This window comes from Anser anser (genome assembly GCF_964211835.1).
Source record: "Anser anser genome assembly, chromosome: 11".
Lineage (NCBI taxonomy): Eukaryota > Metazoa > Chordata > Aves > Anseriformes > Anatidae > Anser > Anser anser.
This window is the reverse complement of record NC_139732.1, coordinates 23,990,479-24,011,102: the sequence shown is the minus strand read 5'-3', so window position 1 is coordinate 24,011,102 and position 20,624 is coordinate 23,990,479. Positions and strand designations below refer to the sequence as shown.

Here is a 20,624-nt window from a genome sequence, read left to right as displayed (position 1 = left end):
CAGAAGCTGGGGTACTGCCACACGTGAGGTCTCTATTTCGCACTTCTGACCTGCAGGAGTTTTCAGAGTTGTGCGTGTCCCCAGCCAGCTCCGCAAGCTCCCCACCTGGGGTGCGCTGCCCCCAGCACCACATTCCTCCTCACTACAGCTGAGAGGCTATTGCCATACCCGTTGCGAGAAAGGGAGGGGAAGCAGAGAAACTAATCAACTTGCTCATTTCAGAACTACCCTTATTTTTTAAACAGAATTGTGGCTTTCCGCTTGACTTTTAACATTTATTTTTGCTCTTCATACAATATTGCCATCCTTTTCTTTTTTCTTGCTGCGACTTGTACCATTTGGAGCAACCTTCCATTTGACAGGTGCTTAACACACATCTTATTTCATATTAATTACCTTTTGGGGCTAGAAGTTGATTTTCTCCTTTGTCACATCTCTCAATCGTTCCTTTCCAACAGCACCCGGCTTTGAAGGGCTTGAAGCTCTGTCTAATGCGAGATACTACAAACCCACACCGCATCGTTCAGACAGCACGTCCCTGACGTTCAGATGTTTCCTGTCCTTTCATTTTTTTCCTATTTCTGCCATTTCAGAATGATCCCGGCAATTCTGGTGAAACCTCTCTTTCCCCAGCATCTGGAATCGGCACCGCCCCTGGCCCCGCAGCCCTGGGCCGCGCGGCTTTAGGTAAGAGCCACCCAGAAGCGATGCCCAGGGACAGCAGGGGCAGCGGCCGTGCCCTGCACCCGCCCCACGGCCACCTCGGGGGTCACCACCGAGCAGAGGTGGCCCAGGGCTCCTGCCACGTGCGGGGGCACAGCCGACAAGAGCAGCCTGACCCCAGCCCTGCCGCCAGCCACGGCGCGGCGCCGACCCCGCTCTGCTGGGTCTGAGGCTGCAGGGGGACGCTGCCTGCAAGGGCAGTTCCCCGGTGGGTCTGAGCGAATGCCCCCAGGGCTCGCCTCCCAGGGAGCTCACACCTGCCTTCGGCTTGTTTTAGGGCATGTTCTGCATCCTTCTGTCCATTAACTAGAAGCTCTCATCTCTCTGTGCTCTCCGTCTTCCCCACATCACTGCTCACAGCACTGCTTGGAGGCCCGGGAAGAGGGAGCGTCTGGGGAAGGGGTGCTGGGGGCATGATTCGTCTCCCACCCCCCGAGTCTTGTCAGGCCCACAGCAGCCAGGGGTGAGCTGGCAAAGGACTCCAACGCCCAGGCTCTGGGGAACGATGCGCAGCAGGGAAAGGTCTGCTCGCTTCCAACTACCCACGTCTACTTCCTTGTGCTCGGCACCCAGGCTGCGACCTCTAACCCCCTTCACGGCTGGAACAAAATAAACCCCGAACAATCCTCCACACCACACACACAAAAGGGAAGGAAAAAAAAGGAAAGGAGAAAAAAGGAAAGGAGAAAAGTGAGTAGGTGATGTGGAAAGGAGAGGTGGCTGCACAAGTGAAGTGGAACGGACAGGCACTGTGCGCTGCCAGATTGCCTGCCTGCCTGCAAAGGCCAAAATTAATGCCATTGTTTTGCCACAAAGGAGGCAGCAAAGTAGCAGCGGAGGCCAGAGAACAATCCTAAACACCAAGCCCTAATTCACCCTTCGTAACAATAAAAAGGAGGATGGAAAAGGCCAGAATGCTTCAGTGTAATTGGTAACCAAATGAGAGAGTAGTTCCCAGAAAAGGAGCAGAAGCTTCTACTTTGCATGAATGCCAGCAAATCAGAAAAGCAAAGAAAAATGCTCTTAAGTCACGCTCAGTCCATCCCCACTTTCTGTCCAGGGCCACTCTGTCATCTGAGCTTGGCAGTGAGCAATAGCAGGGGCAGACCGGGGGCCCCGCTCACACCACTTCAGAAGAAAGAGATTTAAGGGCTCGGGGTCCCAGCACACGACCAGGAAGGCGGTCAGCGGCGATGCATCAGTGCATCGTGCCAACTGAGAAGGCCAGGACACCCCTGCAGCCACAGCAAAGGAGATCGACATCTGACATGCTCTATGTGAAAGAAACAACATGCCAGGACACATGTGGAATGGGACAGAAAAATTAAACGCTGTCGTTTAATGAAGTGGCTTCAGATGAATGAAAAGATGAAAGAGGGGTATGAGGAGGTATCTGCACAGAAGAGGAGAAGATTAGGGCTGCTTGTTCTGCCAAGAAAATAAGGCAGCCTTGACAGGAGCATCCAAAGAAGGCTGGTTCAAAGGAGCTGGACCAATACCGCTCCTCTCATCTTCCATTCTCTGGAGTACTGATAATGAACATGGAAAAAATGCAAATTTGGATCAAATATGGATAATACTTTCTCATACAACTCCCAATTAACCTTAGGAACTCGTGGCCTGAAGAAATCATTGAGGTCAAAACAAAATACATGGCAAGGGCATCAAGATGTATAAAAATAAAGACATAAAAAAGCAAACTATTTGGAAGAAACATAAACCTTCTTGCTTAAGGGCAAGAACTAAGTGTCAATAAGGAGGAGACCTTTCTTTGAGATAGGCTATTATTTGTTTATGGGCCCCCAAAATTTCCTTCTGAAGCAGCTAGAGCTAGACATTGGTGTTGGCAGACAAGTTACTAAGCAATCTCAAGATTTTAATGGAAAAACAAACAAATAAATAAATGCAGTAGCACCAGTTCTGAGGACCTTAATGCCATTCCAAGAAGATCAACAGGCCTTACAGGAGGAAAAGGAACCAAGCCTATTTAAGAAATATATGCAAACACAAGATGGCCAGCAAGCACACAGGAGTGTCCTCCTGACGTGCGTGTCAGAGTACACTTAACGGCACTGACTGTGCTGGAGGGGTGAGGCCAGGGGTTACTTCTAGCCCTGTGCCAGCTGCTGTAAATCCTCGTTTCACAAATCTTCCCCCTGATAAGGTACACGATCTCATTTTGCCTACAGCTCTTAAAGAAAAACAAAATCAATTTCAGAAACCAAGCTCTGTATCTCTCACAATTAAGCCTATACTCCTAAAAAATGAGCTGCAGGATGAGAATACTCTCCATGTTCATAATGCCTCATCTGAACAAAGATCTCACAGCACTTCTTCATTCAGATCAGACACTGTCCCCCAGTCCTGCCAGTTAGATAAGGACCACCAGACCTGTTGCTCCTGCAGCAGAGTGAAGAATGAGAGAATCAGTACAGGGAAAAGACAGAACCAGAAGGGAAAGGAATTGATGCTCTGCAGAGAATATTCTTTGGGGGGCGGGGGAGGCGGAGTATGTTCTCTTCCAGCATTCAGCTGGACTCTGTGGTTTTGCACTGGCCTTCTTAAATGGTTCTCTCGTACAGGGAAATGAAGCCTACACCATAATCCCAAATCAGCACGTTTAACAGCAACAAGCTTCAAATTCACCTTTCAAGCAGGATGGCACACTAGTGTGCTGATGCTACGGGTCTGGAAAGGCTCTTTCACGCTTGCTTTCTCTCGTGGAATTGCTTCAGCTGACCAGTTGTGACAGAAGACTGCTCTGGTTAGGACAAGAAATGGTTCGCCTGGGAGTACTCTCCTTGCGTATTTGGCACTTGGAAGGGCAAGTTTCTGCCTCTGAAGATCTGAAGGAAAGACCATTAGAAGGGACTCTACCTTTCCCTTCCAGCTATCAAAAAGCACATGGCAAAGTTCAAGGAATTCAGTTTCACAACCACTTTGAAGAGCAAGGAGATATTCTTGTTCCATGGATGAAACCTTAATGGAGACGTGACATACTTCCATCAATTTATGCCAGAACTCTGACATTGTTCAGATTTCTGGAGTCTCAGTCCCATCTTTTAACATCTCTGAGAACCGTTAAAACAAATTAGCAACATTTTTATAATCTCTAAATGAAAAATGTTTAAGGACAAATACAATGCTAATGTGTGCTTAGTGTCTTTGCTAATCCAAGGCCCAGAGGTTGCTTCTGGACCCTGGACTACATCGTTCAGAGGTTTATGCAGTGACCTGCCCATTGTGATTTGCAATAAACACCTGGCCAGGAGTTCTCACTGACGGCAAGAAGCCAGTGTAACTTGGTCTCTTGGAAAACCCACAGGCAGATTCTGTTCCAACCAACGGTGCAAAAGCACCACAGTAGGAGGAATGAAGGATCTTGCTCTGCAATTTCCACTTTGATGAAAAGCTGGAGCTGGAGACCAGAAACCCAGTGCAAACGTACTGTGTGATGAACAGAAACAATTCCACAGAAGCATCCTGTGCATCCATTCTAACCACATAGTTTCATCTTTCACAGGAAGCGTGGATTTGCTTCCTTCGGCACGCACTGTCATGGCCCAGGGACATCTGTTAGTGCCCCAGTCAGTCTCAGGGAGAGCTTGATGTTTAGACTGGCTCAGATACTCTTTTAAGAGAAACTGACATCCTTTACATAGAAAAGTGCATCGTTTTCAGGAAAAAGGACTTAGGAAAAAATACAGAATTATAGCTACACTGGAGGAGACTCCATCCAGCCTGCACATATACTTCTTGAGAAACAGAAACCATCCCACATCCTCTTTCCCTGTTCTTCCTGCACTGCAATAAAAACATAGAAAATAAGCTTGGCATTTCTACCTAGCAGTGTCCTGCCAAGATGAGACATATGAGCTACCAGTTACTGAGTGAGGCTTTCAGAGGCAGGCCTGGGGCCCCCCGAGCTGGCAAGCTCCTGCCCACCGCCTCCTGATGCCCTGCTGATGCTTCCTCTAAAAAGGACACTGCAGGATGTGGCTGGCTCTGGTGGTACTGCAAAACGGTTTTGGCATCAGCATCACAGAGGTTTCAACCCTGTTCCTGACTCTGAACCCCCAAAGAACAGCAGCAGTCTCAGAACACGGTCATGAGTCTGGACAAGACATCTGGCTTCAAGCACAACTTTCATTTTTTTGGCCCATCACAGCACACAGCCAGAAAGGTTCATTACTGACGACATGTGCAGATGGGCAGGAAACAGCCGAGTGGAAGGGACTACTGGAAACTCGACCACCTTAAAGTGGTGCTGCCGTGCAAATCCCATCCCAGGGAAACCGTCTCAGCCTCTGACACTACTTAAGGGTGCGCCTGTATGACTGAGGGGAGACGAAATGGCTGAGTACCATGCTCCCGAACCTGCCAGTACTCTTCAGAAGTCATTAGGTGAGGCTCCACACTGCTGACACCAGAGACCAAAATTAAGTGTGGGTGGAACACTGTCAGCTGCAGCAAACCCTGCAGCACCATCTGGCAGGCCAGGGTCCTGCTCCCATTTCCTACCTCTCCTCCTGGCACGGGCCCAGCACGCTTCTGCGCTGGGGCTGCACAAGCGGGGAGGCGGCAGGAGGCCAGGAAGGCCAGTCTGGTCGCTGAGCCTCACAGGACGCTCGGACGCCGTAATGGGGCACGGCTGTGCCTCCACCCGGGGAGCAGAGCAAAACCCAGGAAGCATGTGCAGCGCTGACGATAGAGCCTGGAGGTTTGCTCTGTCTCGCACGGAGTCAGGCAAGGCAGTTGGTTTGAAACAGAGTTCTTGTTCTGTGTCAGTAATTATGTCCAGTAATCAGCAACTGCCAAGCCCCGCTGCTGGACCTTGCCATACCGCAGCTCCTCAGTGAGGACTCGAACACAAAGCCTGAGCGGCAGAGCCTTCCCTCGTGCAGCCCCTCCTCACTCTAGTACACTGTTTACTTACAAGCAAGTTAAACATCCTCATTTCCTTTTAACAGAAAGCCTCTCTCCAACTGAACACGACTAAGAATTTTTCTTTTTGCCATTGTCCCAACCTAATCTGTTATTGGGCAAATTGGCAGGACAGAAGGCATCACGGAACCAGCGATATTCTGTGCTGGAGCTCCAGCTTTCCTTTTCTCCTTGCAACTTGAATGTCAATGCAGGGAGCTCAGGTAGACACCCTACCCGACGAAGTGCGAGGATTAAACAGAATCAGCATGGCTGTGCTGAAGAGACTTTAAACACGAGCTGAATTTGCTGCTAAGATGAATCCTGTGTTGCTCACACTGACATCTAACCCTTCTCCAACACATCCTGGGACAGGGTTGCACGATCTACAACCATTCAACCTACAATGTTTTCATGCGTTTACTAATTTACTCCAAAAAAAGGAGTCCTTCACTCTTGAATTCAACCAGCACCACTGCAACAACCACCTTTAAGTCCTCAGGACAGAAGTTCCCTGTTCTAAAAGTGAAATGGAGAGAGGGGAAACAGGAGAAAAAGGAGAGAAGCAGAAGGTGCAGCTGGCGCCAGCAGCAGAGCTTTTGGTGGCCAGGAGCGCGATGGCAGGTTCAGGGACACAACTGCTCTGTCCCAAAGGAAACAGCTGTTGGCCTGAACTCAGGAGAGAAGCCGCTGACAACCTGGCTTCAGTCTGGCTCCAGAGTTTGTTTTGATGGGGAGAAAACTGTAGAGCAGAAGAGGGACCAAGATCTTCCCAGCACTTTACTACAGCATCTGGTGGTGTTTTTCCCTTTACTTTTCTTAAGTGGAAAGGGCTTTAAGATGCAGCTGAACAAGAAAAACATTCTGGAACAAGTCAGCCGTCAGAGCTTCCTCTCTTTCTGCTTAATGAAAGCCATGAGCTCCCAATGACAAGTGTCTGCTGGAGCTAGATGGGGAGTTTATGAGATTCCTGCCACGTTTCAGTGATATTACAGCATGCCTTTGGTCTGCCTTCCCCAGCCCAGCTATCTAACCACTTCCTTCCCGCCAGGCGCCTCCCATTAGAGAGTTTCATTAAGCGAATGCTTGGGGGTTTGTGTAGATTTCTGTTACCCCCCCCCCCCCCCCCATCATGCATTACCAGGGGCACATGAAAAAGTCATGATAAACTTTAATAAAAACAAAATTAAAATGATTAAACCTTTCATATCCTTTAGAGATTATCTATACACTGCTGGTTGGTCAAAACAGAGCTAGGGCACAACTGCTTTTTACTTTAAACTCAAAACCAACCCAAAAAATAAATAACAAAGGAAATCTGCCTCTGCCAGATATTAAAGGGGAACAAACTTTATTCCTCTGTTCTCTGACGCCAGACCAGACCTCAACAGTCCCATGATGTCCCATAAGCACAAAGATAGAAAGATGCCAGTCGAACAGGAACAGCGTTCAGAATTTGGGCAGGGGAATGCACAGAAGCAGGGAATGGTTATAAATTATGCTACAGAATAATGCCAAGACAGCGAAGTCCAATCAGGCTTCCAAAGGGACTTACTTTCTTAAAACACATGGCTCTATCCTCACATTGTTAGACCTTCCATGAGAACTGTCTGCAGCAATCCTGACCTTTGGCTGCCAGTAGTATATTTTTAAAATGATGATAACCATTAAAGCAACACAAAACTAAAGCAGAACTGAAAGCTTCCACCTTACTCTCTGTCCATAACGGAGAGAGCTTGCTACCTGCCTGGTCTCTGAACACACACTCCAGAGGAGAGACCCAGCACAGAAACACGGTGACTCCCATGAGGAACTTGCTGGAAAAGGTAAAAATTCCTTAAGCCATTCAATCCACAAAAAAAAATTAAAAAATTCCAAGGTTCATCAGAACAACAAAGGGGAAAGCAACAAGCTGTCCTCCCGTTTTAAATGAACACACATGACATGAGATCTTGGAAAACAAGACGATAATCCTGCATGTGGGGGTATTTGGTAGGGTTGGCACAGAGATCAGAAATGCTTCAGTAAAGGAGAATTGCAAATTTAATCAGCTTAACATACATATCGCCAAGAGCTGTTTTCCTCTCTCTTGCTATTTCACGTATGTTATTGCACCGTGGGTGAATGTTTTCTCAAAACAGGACAATAGCTTGTCTTACTCCCTACGTCTGAGGACGAGATGACAAACGGATTTCCTCTTCAGACAACAAAGCCATTGCACACCCTCACTGTAGGAAACAGCCCCCAGCCTAGAAAGCTGGGTGCACGCGACAAGGCACCCAGTGGCCTTTCTGGCCCGCTCTCAAGTACCTGCTGAGACTGGGCTGCTCACTGAGCACTCCTTTGACGCTTTATACACCAGTGATTTGGTTGCATTTACATGCAACACTTCCAAAACAAAGCCTGAGCAGGCTGCTGCCTTCAGGGGTTTACAGATAACATATTGGGAAAAGACAATATTGGGTTGCAGGGGGAGAGAGAGAGAGGTAAAAAGCCTGAGAGAAGCTAATGAAGCTGGGCAGCATTTGATGTTTGCACACAGGAGCTGAGATTGTCATTTCGGTTGGCAGATTATTAAATGTGTCAATCAAGGACAAGCCTGGAAATGGCCAGGGGAACCACGTGAAACGAGTTCAAACACCAGGAAGGAATCCAGTTTTGAGGAGGAGAGGGAGACTGGTAGGGGTGTGAGACAGGAGCATTCCTCCAGTGATAGGAGACAAAGGCAGTGAAGGAGATGGCATGCAATACTTCATTTGGGAACTCTTGCTCGCAGTAGATGGGAGGTTTTATACCAAGTTTCTCAACATGCACCTTGCACATTGCTCTTCCCTAGCCCACTGCGGGGGCTGTCGTGCTGTCTGGAAGGGTTGCACCGTCAGATGTTCTGGCCAGGTAAACCTGGGCATCACCAGCAGAGCCAGAGCCGTAGCGTGCTTTTGGCTGTGTGCATACTGCAGTATTCATTCTGCATGCTGTTCTCTGGCAGACACTCTACATGTAATCTGCTTTGGGAAGTTTTTAATTGCTGTGCGCAATTATGTCCGATGGAAAAGAGGGGAGAGGCTTATAAAAACAAACTCATTATTCCTTTCCGAAACCCTCCATTACCTCTATGAGATGGAGGAGAGCAAGACGCATGTTTCTCCAGCATTAGTAATGACCACAGCTTGTTTACTTGAGACCAAGTGCAGGACATCACGTATTAATAAACCTGAGTTATTTCAAGCAGGGAGAAATATCATCTGGCATTACCAATTTTCATTTCCAAAGTCTTAAAGTTCCACTGGAAGTATGGAGCTTACAATCATGGAAAATTCACTCCAAAGGAGCAAGTCACATCCCTGTTGTAACATGTAACATTTATAATTACTCCACGCTGGATGATTGTGAATGAGAAATGCCTCGCATGGTTGCCACTCTTCAGGGTGAGAAAATAAGAGGATGGTTCCCCTCACTGAAGATTTCCATGGAAGATCTCCTTCCTCTTTCTCCACAATTTGCTTCATTTCATTTTACAGATGAGCTGATCACAATTCCTAAGCACAGGGCATGGCCACTAAGGAAAGTAAAGGGAGGAACTGGAGGGCTTGGATAAGAGAGGGGGAAATTCAAAGAGCAGCGCCTTTGGCCTCCAGGAAGAGGGTAACATTTTGTTCTAAGTCACAAATTTATACAGGCAAACGTGGCTCACATCAAGACTCCCTTCTGCTAAATAGGAACTTTTTGTCTAAGAGAAGCCTCTTCATACTGCAAACCGCATCCTGAGTATTTCAATAACAAATCTGCTCCCGATCACGTGGGAACTTGCTTCCGTTCCCATTTGCCACCACCTCTCTCCTAGCGACAATGCCTTCATATCCTTGGTGCAGTTACAGAAACTGCTTTTAGGAAAGAGGAGCATTAGCGAAGTCTTTCACATGTCTGAGAGTAAAAACAGAGGAGCAAGAAACATATGCATCCAGCAGTCTGCAACCACCACAGACAAAACCACGCTGAGCTTGGTAACTACTATTTTAAACCACATGGGATTTTTTCATCTGGCAACAGCTTTAGCTATGTTTATTTACATACTTGGTTCATTAGAAATTCACATCCTCATTTTAGTTTGCAGCCCTTTGGAAAGTTCAATATTGAAATATGAGCAATACGTGAAGGGACGGTGCACCCAGCTCTGCTCACGGGGCAGAGGGAGGCGAAAATCAGGAGCAGTGGGGCACCCCCGTCTCCCAGGAGCTCTGGACACATCTTTACAGTAAAGCTATTCCTCTAGAAAATTGTGATCAACCTGATCAGGGTGGGGAGAACGGCCAGTTCCTTGCTGTTTGCTGCATAGTGAGCACCGTGGACATTCCTGCAAGACCAGGATGGGCAAGGGAAGACACGCAGGCAGCGATCCTCCTGCTGACACCGTGCTCCAGCCCCTTTCCTGTCCAAACAAAAGGTCCTTTGAATGTACTTGGCTGAGTCTAGCAACTGCTTCCAGAGAGCCTGCCCTCATTCTTCACATGCAAGGACGCCTAACAATGACTTTGTGTGTTGGAAGAAGCTGCTACTCAGGATTTGGCAGAGATTAGTAGGATTGCTGAAACAGTATGTCCGGCATAGGGGATGGCTCTCAGCAGTGCAATGAGGAGACTGCAGCATGCCCTTACATAAGCCCAGGAAAAAAAATTTTCAAAAACTACAAATGGTATCTCTGGCTGACTTAGCCTGGTCATAGGAGAACACTCCCATGTCCAAAAGGACAAAGAGGTTCTCCAGAAGCATATGGTGCTCGGAAAAACGATCTACAACCCCACTGAACAGAAGATATTCTTTTACCTTTGCAAAATGGTCTGCAGGATGACTCACAGAGTTGAGAGATGGTCAGCTTTTCCCACTAAGTATTACGTGGCTTCTACAAGTTATCCAATTCCTACTGCAAAACTCTGTGATGGCCTCCAGCACAACTGCAAAGATCACTAAATTTGACTTTTTTGGAGCTTACTTGCTATGTTTTATTTATTTATTTTTAAGAATTTTCACCAGTCACATAGATTATGTCCAGACTGCGGTATTCAAAATACCTTGAAAAATAAGAAAGGTGCACGCTTTTTCCATGCTGCACTCTGCTCCTTCCTTGGACAGCATGCTTAGCTTCCAATGTTGGTTGGTATCTCAGGGCAGGAACTTCTCTTCCACGTGCACACCTCCTGCCATCCTAGCCACAGAGGAACTGCAGAGCTCGCTTTTACCAAAACTCCTTGGCCGTGCCATATTATTATCTGTATTTAAATCTACTAAAATCTCTGTTTCTCTTTAGAGATTCAAAGAGGATGATCAAAACAAAATTCCTGGGCAAGAGACTATACCATCTCTTGACTCAGCTTCACCCGAGCCTTCTGGTTCTAGTTATTCCGCTAAACCCAAGCACAAGGTGCTTCCACCTGAGGGACCTCAGCTCAGGTCAAGCTCGATGCAAGCAGCAGGACTTTCTCCTGACTTCGGGAGTGTGGCTGACCCTGTCCCACGCAGCTTCGGGAAGCACCCATCCTGGGTTAGGAACGGACACCTGACGGACACCCGACAGACCGCCGTCCTACGCAGTGCGAAGAGCAGACAAACCCTGCTCTGTTCCTCCCACAGAGGCCAGTGATGGAAAGAGTGCACATGGAGATGGGAAACAGGGCAAGGCAGGAGCAACAGGTAAAGGAGGAAACATTAATTATAAACAGCACTTGCCTAAAGAGAAAAAGGCCCAGCTACTGGGGCTGTAACAAATCCACGTCTCATGTAAAGAGCAATGCAACAGGGCGAGCAGGGCTGTGCGCGGGAGACGAAGCAGCAGTCCCGCTGGGCTGGCTGATCCACACACGGTTGTCTGAGTTATAAAACGGGCCGCCTGCACTTGATGCCTTCTAGAAGGAAACACTTCCAAAGCCAGAATGAAAATTTGGTGCAGGTTGTTTCATTCTTTTATTTCTATCATTATCTAATGAGTCATAAGTGCATCCATCCCTACATCTTGAGAGGCTTTTGGTTTTTATTATGTTTTTTTCCTAACCCCCCATCATTAAAAATCAATTAGCTTATGGGTAACGTTATACAGATGCTTCTGCAGCCAGGGGCTGACATCTGCAGTGGCAGCAGCCCAGATACTACAGGGATAGATGTCCAAAAATACCCCATAGAGGAAAATAAACTCCCACCCCTAAAGCTGTATTCATTCTGATCAACAAAACAGCTGAACGTCCAGCCTGGGCCCACCTCCCTGTCTCCTGCATAATTAGCACACTTCTCAGAGCAAGCAGAAAAGTTTAATTGTCTTTAATTATCGAGTTCAAGGAGGACTGGGTTTTTTGCTTGATGTCCATATAATTTCCCTGCCAATGACTTCATCATCCCTTTACTGGAAGTGAAGTGTAGCTTCTAAAGCTCTTTTCCATAAAAGACACAAAAGTTTCAGTGAAGGCTGTGCTGCTGGCACAAGCAAAGAGACAAAGGTCCTTGTGTCTACAAGGCTGCTGCTTAGACTGCTGCATGTGTTTTCTGAGGGGTGGGAGGGAATGAGTTGCAACTAATGTGCAATCAAGAACCATCACAATTACAAATGTAAATGAACAGGCAATTGGCACTGACCTTTGCAGATTGTTAGAGGACTAATTAAGGTATGATCAGACACTCTCTTCCAACAGATTGAGATGCTTCTATATAAGCAAATATCTACGTACCACCCCAGAGACAGCAATGCTTTTTCCTACACGCTTGCACACACCACCGCGTTAAGTACACGCAGACACACGCGTTTAACCCTGGCACCTTGTCCCTGCCACAGGGCAAAGGAGGACAGAGTGGGAAGGGGAACAACGCCACTCGACTTACTTGGTCCATGCAGCCCCATTTACAAAAGGCTACAACAAAAAGGGCGAAGCTGCTGTAACCAACAGCTTTATGTAAAGTTAGAGACGAGGAGACTGGCAAAAGCTGGAAGAATTTAGGGGAAGAAAAAAAGTGGTAAAGGATCTTTCAGTACTTCTAGCAAAGCCACAGAGATCTCCAGCACCAGAGGTCACGATGGTGGCTGCCACGTGCTCACTTCAGCAGGGGGAAGCCAGCACCTCGCCGTGGGTCGCAGCTTGCCTGGGGCCTCCCTTGGAAGCAGCCGGCTGGAGCCCATCACCTCCTGGAAACTCGGGACCCCTTACAACACCACCCTACACGCGTGCCTTCTTAGTCTCAGCGGACCGAAGCACCGGGAGTGGGACGAGGCCGCACAGCACCGCCGCGGCCATGCAGCACCTGCACAGAAGGGCACAGAAGGGAGCTGCTCTGCCGGCCCGCCCTGCCCTCCGCACGCCGAGCACCACGCAGGGACAGGGCCAAGGCCCTGGACAGGGCCGGGCCACCGTCCGCAAGGAAGTTTTGCAGAAGGCAGAAGAGCTGCGAGGAATATAATGCTTTAAGAGTCCACAGAAAGATCAGTGGTAACAGAAGGGGACTTGCCTTGGAAAAAATGAAAGCTGCTACTACTGTGTTTGTAGGGAAAACGAATTCTAAACAAATATAATTAACTAGAAGAGGAGAGAGGATCGCAACGATGATTACCGGGGAGTAATAGCAGGCATCAAAACAAACTACTACACTTGTAATGCAGCAAACCAGGAAAAAAGTCACTCTCCCTGCGGGCCCCATCGACAGAGAAGTGTCACAGATCAGAAAAGCACATTCTACTCAAGGCGTCTGAAACACAGGAAAGATTTTCTCGTGTTATCAGTTATCACAAGAGACTTCTCATCAAAAAGCACTGAGGGAAGTCTGCCTAGCCCACAGAAAAGAGGATAAAAAACATAAGAGGAATACAGTAGAGACAGCATCATATTATACAAGAGGAATAAGCGCAAAGAGCAAGCTGCAAACAGAACTGCAGCCCCGCTCTGGGAGGAAGAGCCTGTCCCGCTCTGACAGCATCGTGCCCATGAGGGACGTGCGTGAAGCCCCCCCAGCAGCACGCTGCTCTTCTGAACGGCTGCACCTACACATGCCGTGTGCATGGCGGCCAAATACACGGACAAACTTCAAACCGAGACAAAGCAAACCCGTCAGGAAAGTGTAGCTATGTGTCTGTTCCTGCTCCGCATCACTGCAGAAGAATAACCACAGCCAGCTAAACAATAAGTAACAGCAGCATTATATAGCACTGGAAGGTTGAAAGTTGCAGGAAAAAGGAAAAAAAAAAAAAAAAAAAAAAGGAAGGATCAGCCTGTTCGGAGCAGAGCTTTTTATGCTTGAAGAAACTACACTGAATAAACCCAATCTGAGGAACCAGGTGTCGTGGCCTGCACCAGGCCAGCGTTGCTTGCGGTGAGCAGCGTGACAAGCACCTCGGGTGTGCTGGCAGTGACCCCGCTGCGTGCCCTGGCCTCTGGCCTCTTCTTGCTGTCTTTTTTTAACTCAGTTTTTGTTAAAAAACCAACAAGCTTAAAGGAAATTATCTCAAGCCATTTGAAAAAGTGAAGTATTTTCCAACTGAGATTCCCTTTTAGTGATCAGTCAAGACTTTTAGTTAAAACAAACAAACAAACAAAAAACCTCTTAAAATGGTTGACAAACTCTTCTCAGCTAGTCAGCTTCTGCAGTCTCAGTATCTGCAATGCCATAATCCTGGCAGACATATGGAGGAAAAACATTTCTGAAGTAAAAAGCAAGTATAAACAGAGTTTCAAGACTGTTCTGTGTGTCACAAAAGGGCACAGATGGTGTCTCCTCTCTATTCCTTTTACTTTTAAGAAACTCACAAACCATACAATACTGGTCAATATGTTCTTTTGAACTTTTTTTTTTTTTTTTTAAGTGGAGCATCATGGGGAAGCAGAACTGCTGTAAGAGCTGCAGTCCCCTCCAGCACGGCGCAGCAACTACAGCGTGCTGTCCCTGTGACCTTTGGGAAAGCATATTCCATGCACTTAACTCCACTGGGCCTCTGAGTTCATGGACCGGTCACTTTTTTCCATGAGACCGAATTTAATTCCTAATAAAAAAACCATCCTGGTTCCTCGTCTCTCACTATGGCTATTAATTGCAGAACACCAGATCCTCAGAACACCTTTCTGTAAGAAACAGCCACTTCCACAGCAGTCATGGATGAAAGTCTGGTTGCAGCTCAGAGGACGGTTGTGATGACTTCCATTTGCATCCCCCCGGCTCCAGCATCACGCCCCTGACAGCACACACACCAGCCTTCCTGGGCAGGCTCTCCTCCTCCTCCCTCCAAAGAGGACTTTATGAGATCTTGACTTTTCCTAACATAAAAAGCTTCTGAATCCTTTAAATGGTTAAACAAAACGTAATTTCTGTTTTGCCCACACTAACTATCCCCATTAGGGCACATTTTCTGTTGTTAGATTCACTGCTCCCTTTCTTCACTCTATGTCCCTTCTGCATGAGCAAGCGCTTGCCCCACGCCATGTCTCCGCTTGTCAAGAGGAGACACAGAAAACTGGCAAACACATTTGCCACATCTGCCCCTTCTTCCGCCCACCCCTCTCAACCAGCTCCTCCTCAAGACCCATTGTGACTGACAGACTAAAAATCAACAAACAAGCTGGGACAGGAATGCAGTGGTGCTCAAGACATCACCTGACACAAGGAAAAATATCTACAGAAATTATAGTTCGCTAATCTGTTAGAATTGTCCGTATGTTGCTTATCTTTAGACACATAATATTCCACTGTTTAAGACAATAACCTGAACATACACACTTCTCTACATGTCAAACTTGCATTTAACCCTACTGGAACTGAGAAAATTACAAGTATGAAATGCAGCATGTGTCTAACTAGCCAGTGCTTCAGAGCCACCAACCATAAGCCCTACGATGCAGAGCTATCCCTGACACCGTAGGTACAACGGGGGTCCTGTCATACTTCAGGACATGTTCCATAACATATTATTAATGAAGCATCAACCCCCCAAACAGAGAGGAGAAACAAGAAAGTCACCGAGCTCGCCAAGAAACTGCAGACAGCCTAATGCTGCTAGTCAAATACTGCAACGCACACGAGCTGGGAGCCCAATGCTGTTCGTGCAAGAGAAGCAGCACTCACCAGCATCAGCAGCTGGACACTTGCGGATGGTGAAGATCTGTCCCAAGTCTTCCTCTTCTTCAGGGAGACCCTTCTGGAGGCGTTGCAGCTTACGCAGGCTTTCACTCCGTTGGTGTTTCATGGAGCGTACGTGCTGGATAAGGTTCAGCTTGGCCTTGGTGGAGTAGTTACAGAGGACACAGTGATAATAGCAGCTTTCACCCTCAACCCCGCTCTCATGATGCTGAAGGTGCTGTGAAGAACAAAGTAGAGAGACGTGAATTTCCTGCATCATCTCCAATCTCTCTGGGTTAGTCCACTGCAAATTGCTAAAAGCAACCTGGGAATTAGGTAAGAAACCACTTTTTGAAAAAGAAACAGTGAGATCAAGACTGTTTATTCTCAAGATACCACACATTCTCCTGCTTAAAAAGCAAGAAAAACATAACACACTGAATTGAGCACAGGAAAAAAAATGAGATAGGCAAGATCATCTTCAGTGAAAGAAGATACAAGATCCAGCATTAACAACTATTCACAACATACACATGACTAATCCTTTCATATTTAAAGCTTATCCTGGGAGGGCATCCAACCTCACGTCAAACAGATAAAGTTAAATTTAATAAATCCTCGCTGGAAACCAAGAAGGATAAAATAAAAGCAATTTTAGAATGCAATGAACCCATTACATGGAGAGGTCTTGAAAACAGTGTATGGAAGCGGAGCACGGAGCGTGTGCCATCCCATCACCTGGCGCTCTGTTCCCTGGAGTTTTGGTTTCACTCCCTCGAATCTGGAAGAAAGCAGCAGTCTGGCCCAGAAGGCAGTCCTGACAGCAATCCAGACTGAAAAACCAACGGTAAGCATGCAGCTGGCAGTCACCACAAGAGGCTAGCGCTTGGGAAAAACACTTGTCACCCTCCAAAACTGTGCTATCACAGCCAATGCAGCTAATTTGAGAGTATTGTGCCCTGGTTATTTGACAAAAATCTATCAGTTGCTTAGCACAGTGGTCCACACTGCTAGGGAAACGATTAACTATTTTATGTTATGGATCCCAAGGACGCAGCAATTATTTCTTAAAACCACAGGGAAGAATTCACTGCTTACAGCTATGCTGGCAGCCAGAGCACAGCCGCTCCCCCTCAGTTTGGGGAGAATCCCAGAGATTTCACAGTAGCATTCCTGACTCCCGCAGTAAGGGCTTGTTGCGATGAGAAGAGAAATGGATACCAAAGCCAAACAACATGAAAGACTCCTCAGTGAATGCTGTTTGGTGTTTCCACCACACACCTACGATACAGCTATGAAATAATCCACATCAGCTCTTACCATCCAACCTCAAGACCTTTCCATCTCCTGAGTCACCTCACGACACTCTTTCCTCACCACACGTTTCACTCAAGGCACATAAGTAGGGTGATTTGGATATGATCTCCAGGCTTGTCAATCAAAAATATTGCCTACGTGCAGCCAGGACCTTCTGGTAAAATTTCTGAAGGGTATTATCTCAGTTACAGCTAAGATAAGACTAGAGACATATTACCCAGCTCTGTGTGCTTAGCTAACACGGAGGAAGGAGAGCCCTCTGAGTCTAGGAATGATTAAAAATAGGATAGGAGCTGATGCTGAGGCTTCTGATTGGAAGTGCGAGGGAAGAGAATAAATGTATTCTAGATCTGGCTAATTAGACTAGCCTCTTTGGGGATCACGATGTATTTAATTAAATTCACTGTAATATTTGAAGAATCCACCAGGGCACTAATCCCACCGGTGCCCTCAAAAGATTTTTTTGCTGTTTTCCCTCATAAGAACTACTTCTTCCTCTTACTTCTATTGTTTGCATGCATTACCCTCTTCCTGAGCCAGAAAAAGAGCGATGGCTTAAGACATAAAAAGCCAAGGTTAGCAAGCCAGTCACAAAAGCTATATGACTGGCTCGCCTGGCCCAGCTTAACCAGCCTTGTTCTACTCTGCTTAGATCCAATTTCTGCAATAAAATCCCCCCACTGTCCCACCTTCCTGTGGGTTGGAGCTTCTGCTCTACCTCTGCTTCCTTCCTTCAGCTGAGACACATCAGGGAAGCCCTAGTCCTACAAACGGCACATTCAGGCTTGGAAAGTGTGAAAGAGCTCAGCGGTAGCTCTTCTGCAAGAAGGCACAGGAAACCCCTGGTGAGCAATTACAGAAAAATCTGGTCACAGGTTCAAGGAAATAGCAAGGACACGGTCTCTGTGGGAACCAGAAGCACAGCCTGAACTGCTCTGGTTTAAAGGAAGATTTTAGGAGAACGTCTATTTTAAACAGTTTAATAAACGTGTCTCATTTTCTGTTCTTCTTTTGCTCCCACTCCACGGATATGGAGCTCCATGGAGCTATGTCCAGGCACCTCTTGTGCTGGAGTAGTGAAGACAGAGTTGCCAAAACCAGCAAGACCACAATGTATATGGCACATCCACCTCAGCGATCTGCATCTGTCTTTCAACAGAGGACAGGAGAGGCCAGAGTGAGACGAGACACAAAAGGAAGTACTAGCTGCAAGCTACTGGAAACGATGAAACACTGGGCAAGAAGTGTGGTTATTGTCCATCATACCGTTAATCTTTCCCATCGTGAGAATTTATCCACACCACAGAAAAAAAGTTCAAAATATGAAACCAGGACTTCATTAGAAGACAAATCAACTTGAAAATCAAAAAAATACATTGTTCCTAGGAAAACCAACCAAATTCTGTCAGAGAACATTGATTTCTGCAAGTCTGAGTGGGGTCTCCACCCCCCTCCCTTTCAGTGATAGGAAACTTCCAACATCTGGTTCTTCACGCATGGCATGCAAAATATTGATCAGGTTTACTCAAAGCTACACTTTAAATCAGAAACAGACAGAAGAACGCTCTGATGGAAACCATACGGCTCACAAGTAAAGCTTCCCAGGGGGACAAGGGCTGTTCCTGTACGTAACGCTAACTGCAGCACACCGCCGTACCTCTCACAACGCCTATTCCGACACACAAATCACACCAAATCCAGCCCATCTTCCATTTGGGAAATGCTCGGATCTCCATGCAAAGCTGTGCTCTCACAAAGGAGGATTTTATTCAAAGACCCAATTTCTTTCGTTTGCCATAATCTTACACTGCTTCCCCCCGTACCTGTACCACAGACCCTGCCCTACAGAGTACCGGTTCCCAACCAGTTACAGGAACAAAGTTTGGTAATCTCAGGTCGGCACCAAGAACCTCCCGCCCCGACCTGCCCTGCCCCGCGACAGCCGGTGCCCGGCAGAGCCTCCCCGACGCAGGCCGAGAGCTGCTGCTGTGCCGGGACGCAGCCGGGGGCCTGGCACGCGGCAGAGGTGCCACCAGCAGCCGCCCCGGTGGCGGAGGAGGCCGGAGCGATCAGCTCCTCATTCGGATAGCGCTAGCCCGGGGCTACCTCCGCAGCAAAGGCACCCGCCCGGCTGCCACGCGCCTGCCAACAGCCAGGACGGCTCCAGCTCTGCCCCGAACCAACGCCAGGTTGGTGTTTCGGACCGGTTTAGGAAATCCTGTATAACCACTCCACCTTCCCTGCATTTTGGGTTTGGCTTGAAAAAGCAGCATATTCAGAGGATCCGGACGGGAAGACAGTTTAAAGAATCAGCAGAACAAATTGTAACTTGTGCTTATCCGTCCTGCAGAGTGCCCACGGGCCAGCAGACAGCAAGTCCCTCCAGGCTCGGCACCACACGCAGCCCCTGGCCCCTCCACACGAGAGAGCAAGGGAGAGGGAGGTGTTTACACACACCCACAGATCAGAGCGCAAGGGCTGCCGACAGCCTGCTAGCACAGCGGCTGGCTAAGGAAGCAGAAAAGCAGAAGGGGCAGAGCAGCGAGGGCAGGAGACACCTGCGTGAGCGTGGGGCGCTGGGACGCTCTGACCACCGCCGGACTGGTGGGCTGCCTCTCCAGCCCCTGCTTGCTAACATCTGGCTTGGAAATGTTTTCTTCTAATAAACAATAGCATAATAAGTGCTCATAGCGTATGACTATGGAAATCCAATTTTTAAACAAACTAAGGAATGATGCTATACTCCATTTTTCTTCCTCTCCACCTCCATCCTACATATACCCCAAATTTTGTTTATTTTATCATTTATCTTTTCCCCATTAGCACTTTTTCACCCACAGTATGTTTCAAAGATCATGGAATTTAATGAAACAGCTGTATTAATCTGTCTGGCTGCAGGCAGTCCTTCTCACCCCCACACCATGTATTTGGACTAACTTTTCAGAGACGAGACCATTTTAACGAGAACTAAGGATTCATGTGGCTACCACCACACAAGTAATAAACTCTCCTGCTGAATACCTTTGTAGGTGTTTTCCGTATGTAACGCTTACTACTTAATCCGATTTCTAAAAACTTTTGTACGTATTTTAAATTTAAAGAGAAGTCAAATCCATGCCTGCTTGAAACCTCTTCTGCATCAAGTTTATTACACCCATCGTGTAAAGAGCTCAATTCCTATGGTAACGTGAACACACGATGCTTGTTACAGCACTCTGTTGCTAGAAGGGACAAAGTTGCTTTCCATAATCCATTTGCGATGTTTAGTGGGTCAGATACTTTTATGGGGCGTATCTGAACTGTCACCCTAGTTCACTAGGGAGGAGTCATAATCACTTTGAACTACCTGTTCCTTTTGATGTTTATTATTCATTAGAAAAAAGGCACAATTTCTATGCAATCTTAACTTTATCACTTGCTTCCCCTTTGGAGGGCCCTAGAAGCTGCTCATGGTGAACCTACGCTGACAAGAGTGGGAACCTCACCAGTCCTTGGTCTGCAAGCTGTGAAATCAACCATCTCTGCAAGCCCTGAGATTGCACCTCCACCCTCAGGAGGTCCTGGTGGCACAAAAAGCAGTA

The 20,624-nt window shown here is 47.4% G+C and overlaps 1 protein-coding gene across 14 annotated transcripts in view; it reads right to left on the bottom strand.

Moving 5' to 3' along the window:
• ZFHX3 (zinc finger homeobox 3) overlaps positions 1–20,624 on the bottom strand; it is a 623,242-nt gene that overhangs the window by 61,811 nt on the left and 540,807 nt on the right. For all 14 annotated transcript variants that reach the window (XM_083851816.1, XM_083851809.1, XM_083851814.1 and 11 more), the window contains one exon: positions 15,733–15,964. In XM_083851816.1, the coding sequence (XP_083707942.1) occupies positions 15,733–15,964 (232 nt within the window). The remainder of the gene's footprint in view (positions 1–15,732; positions 15,965–20,624) is intronic.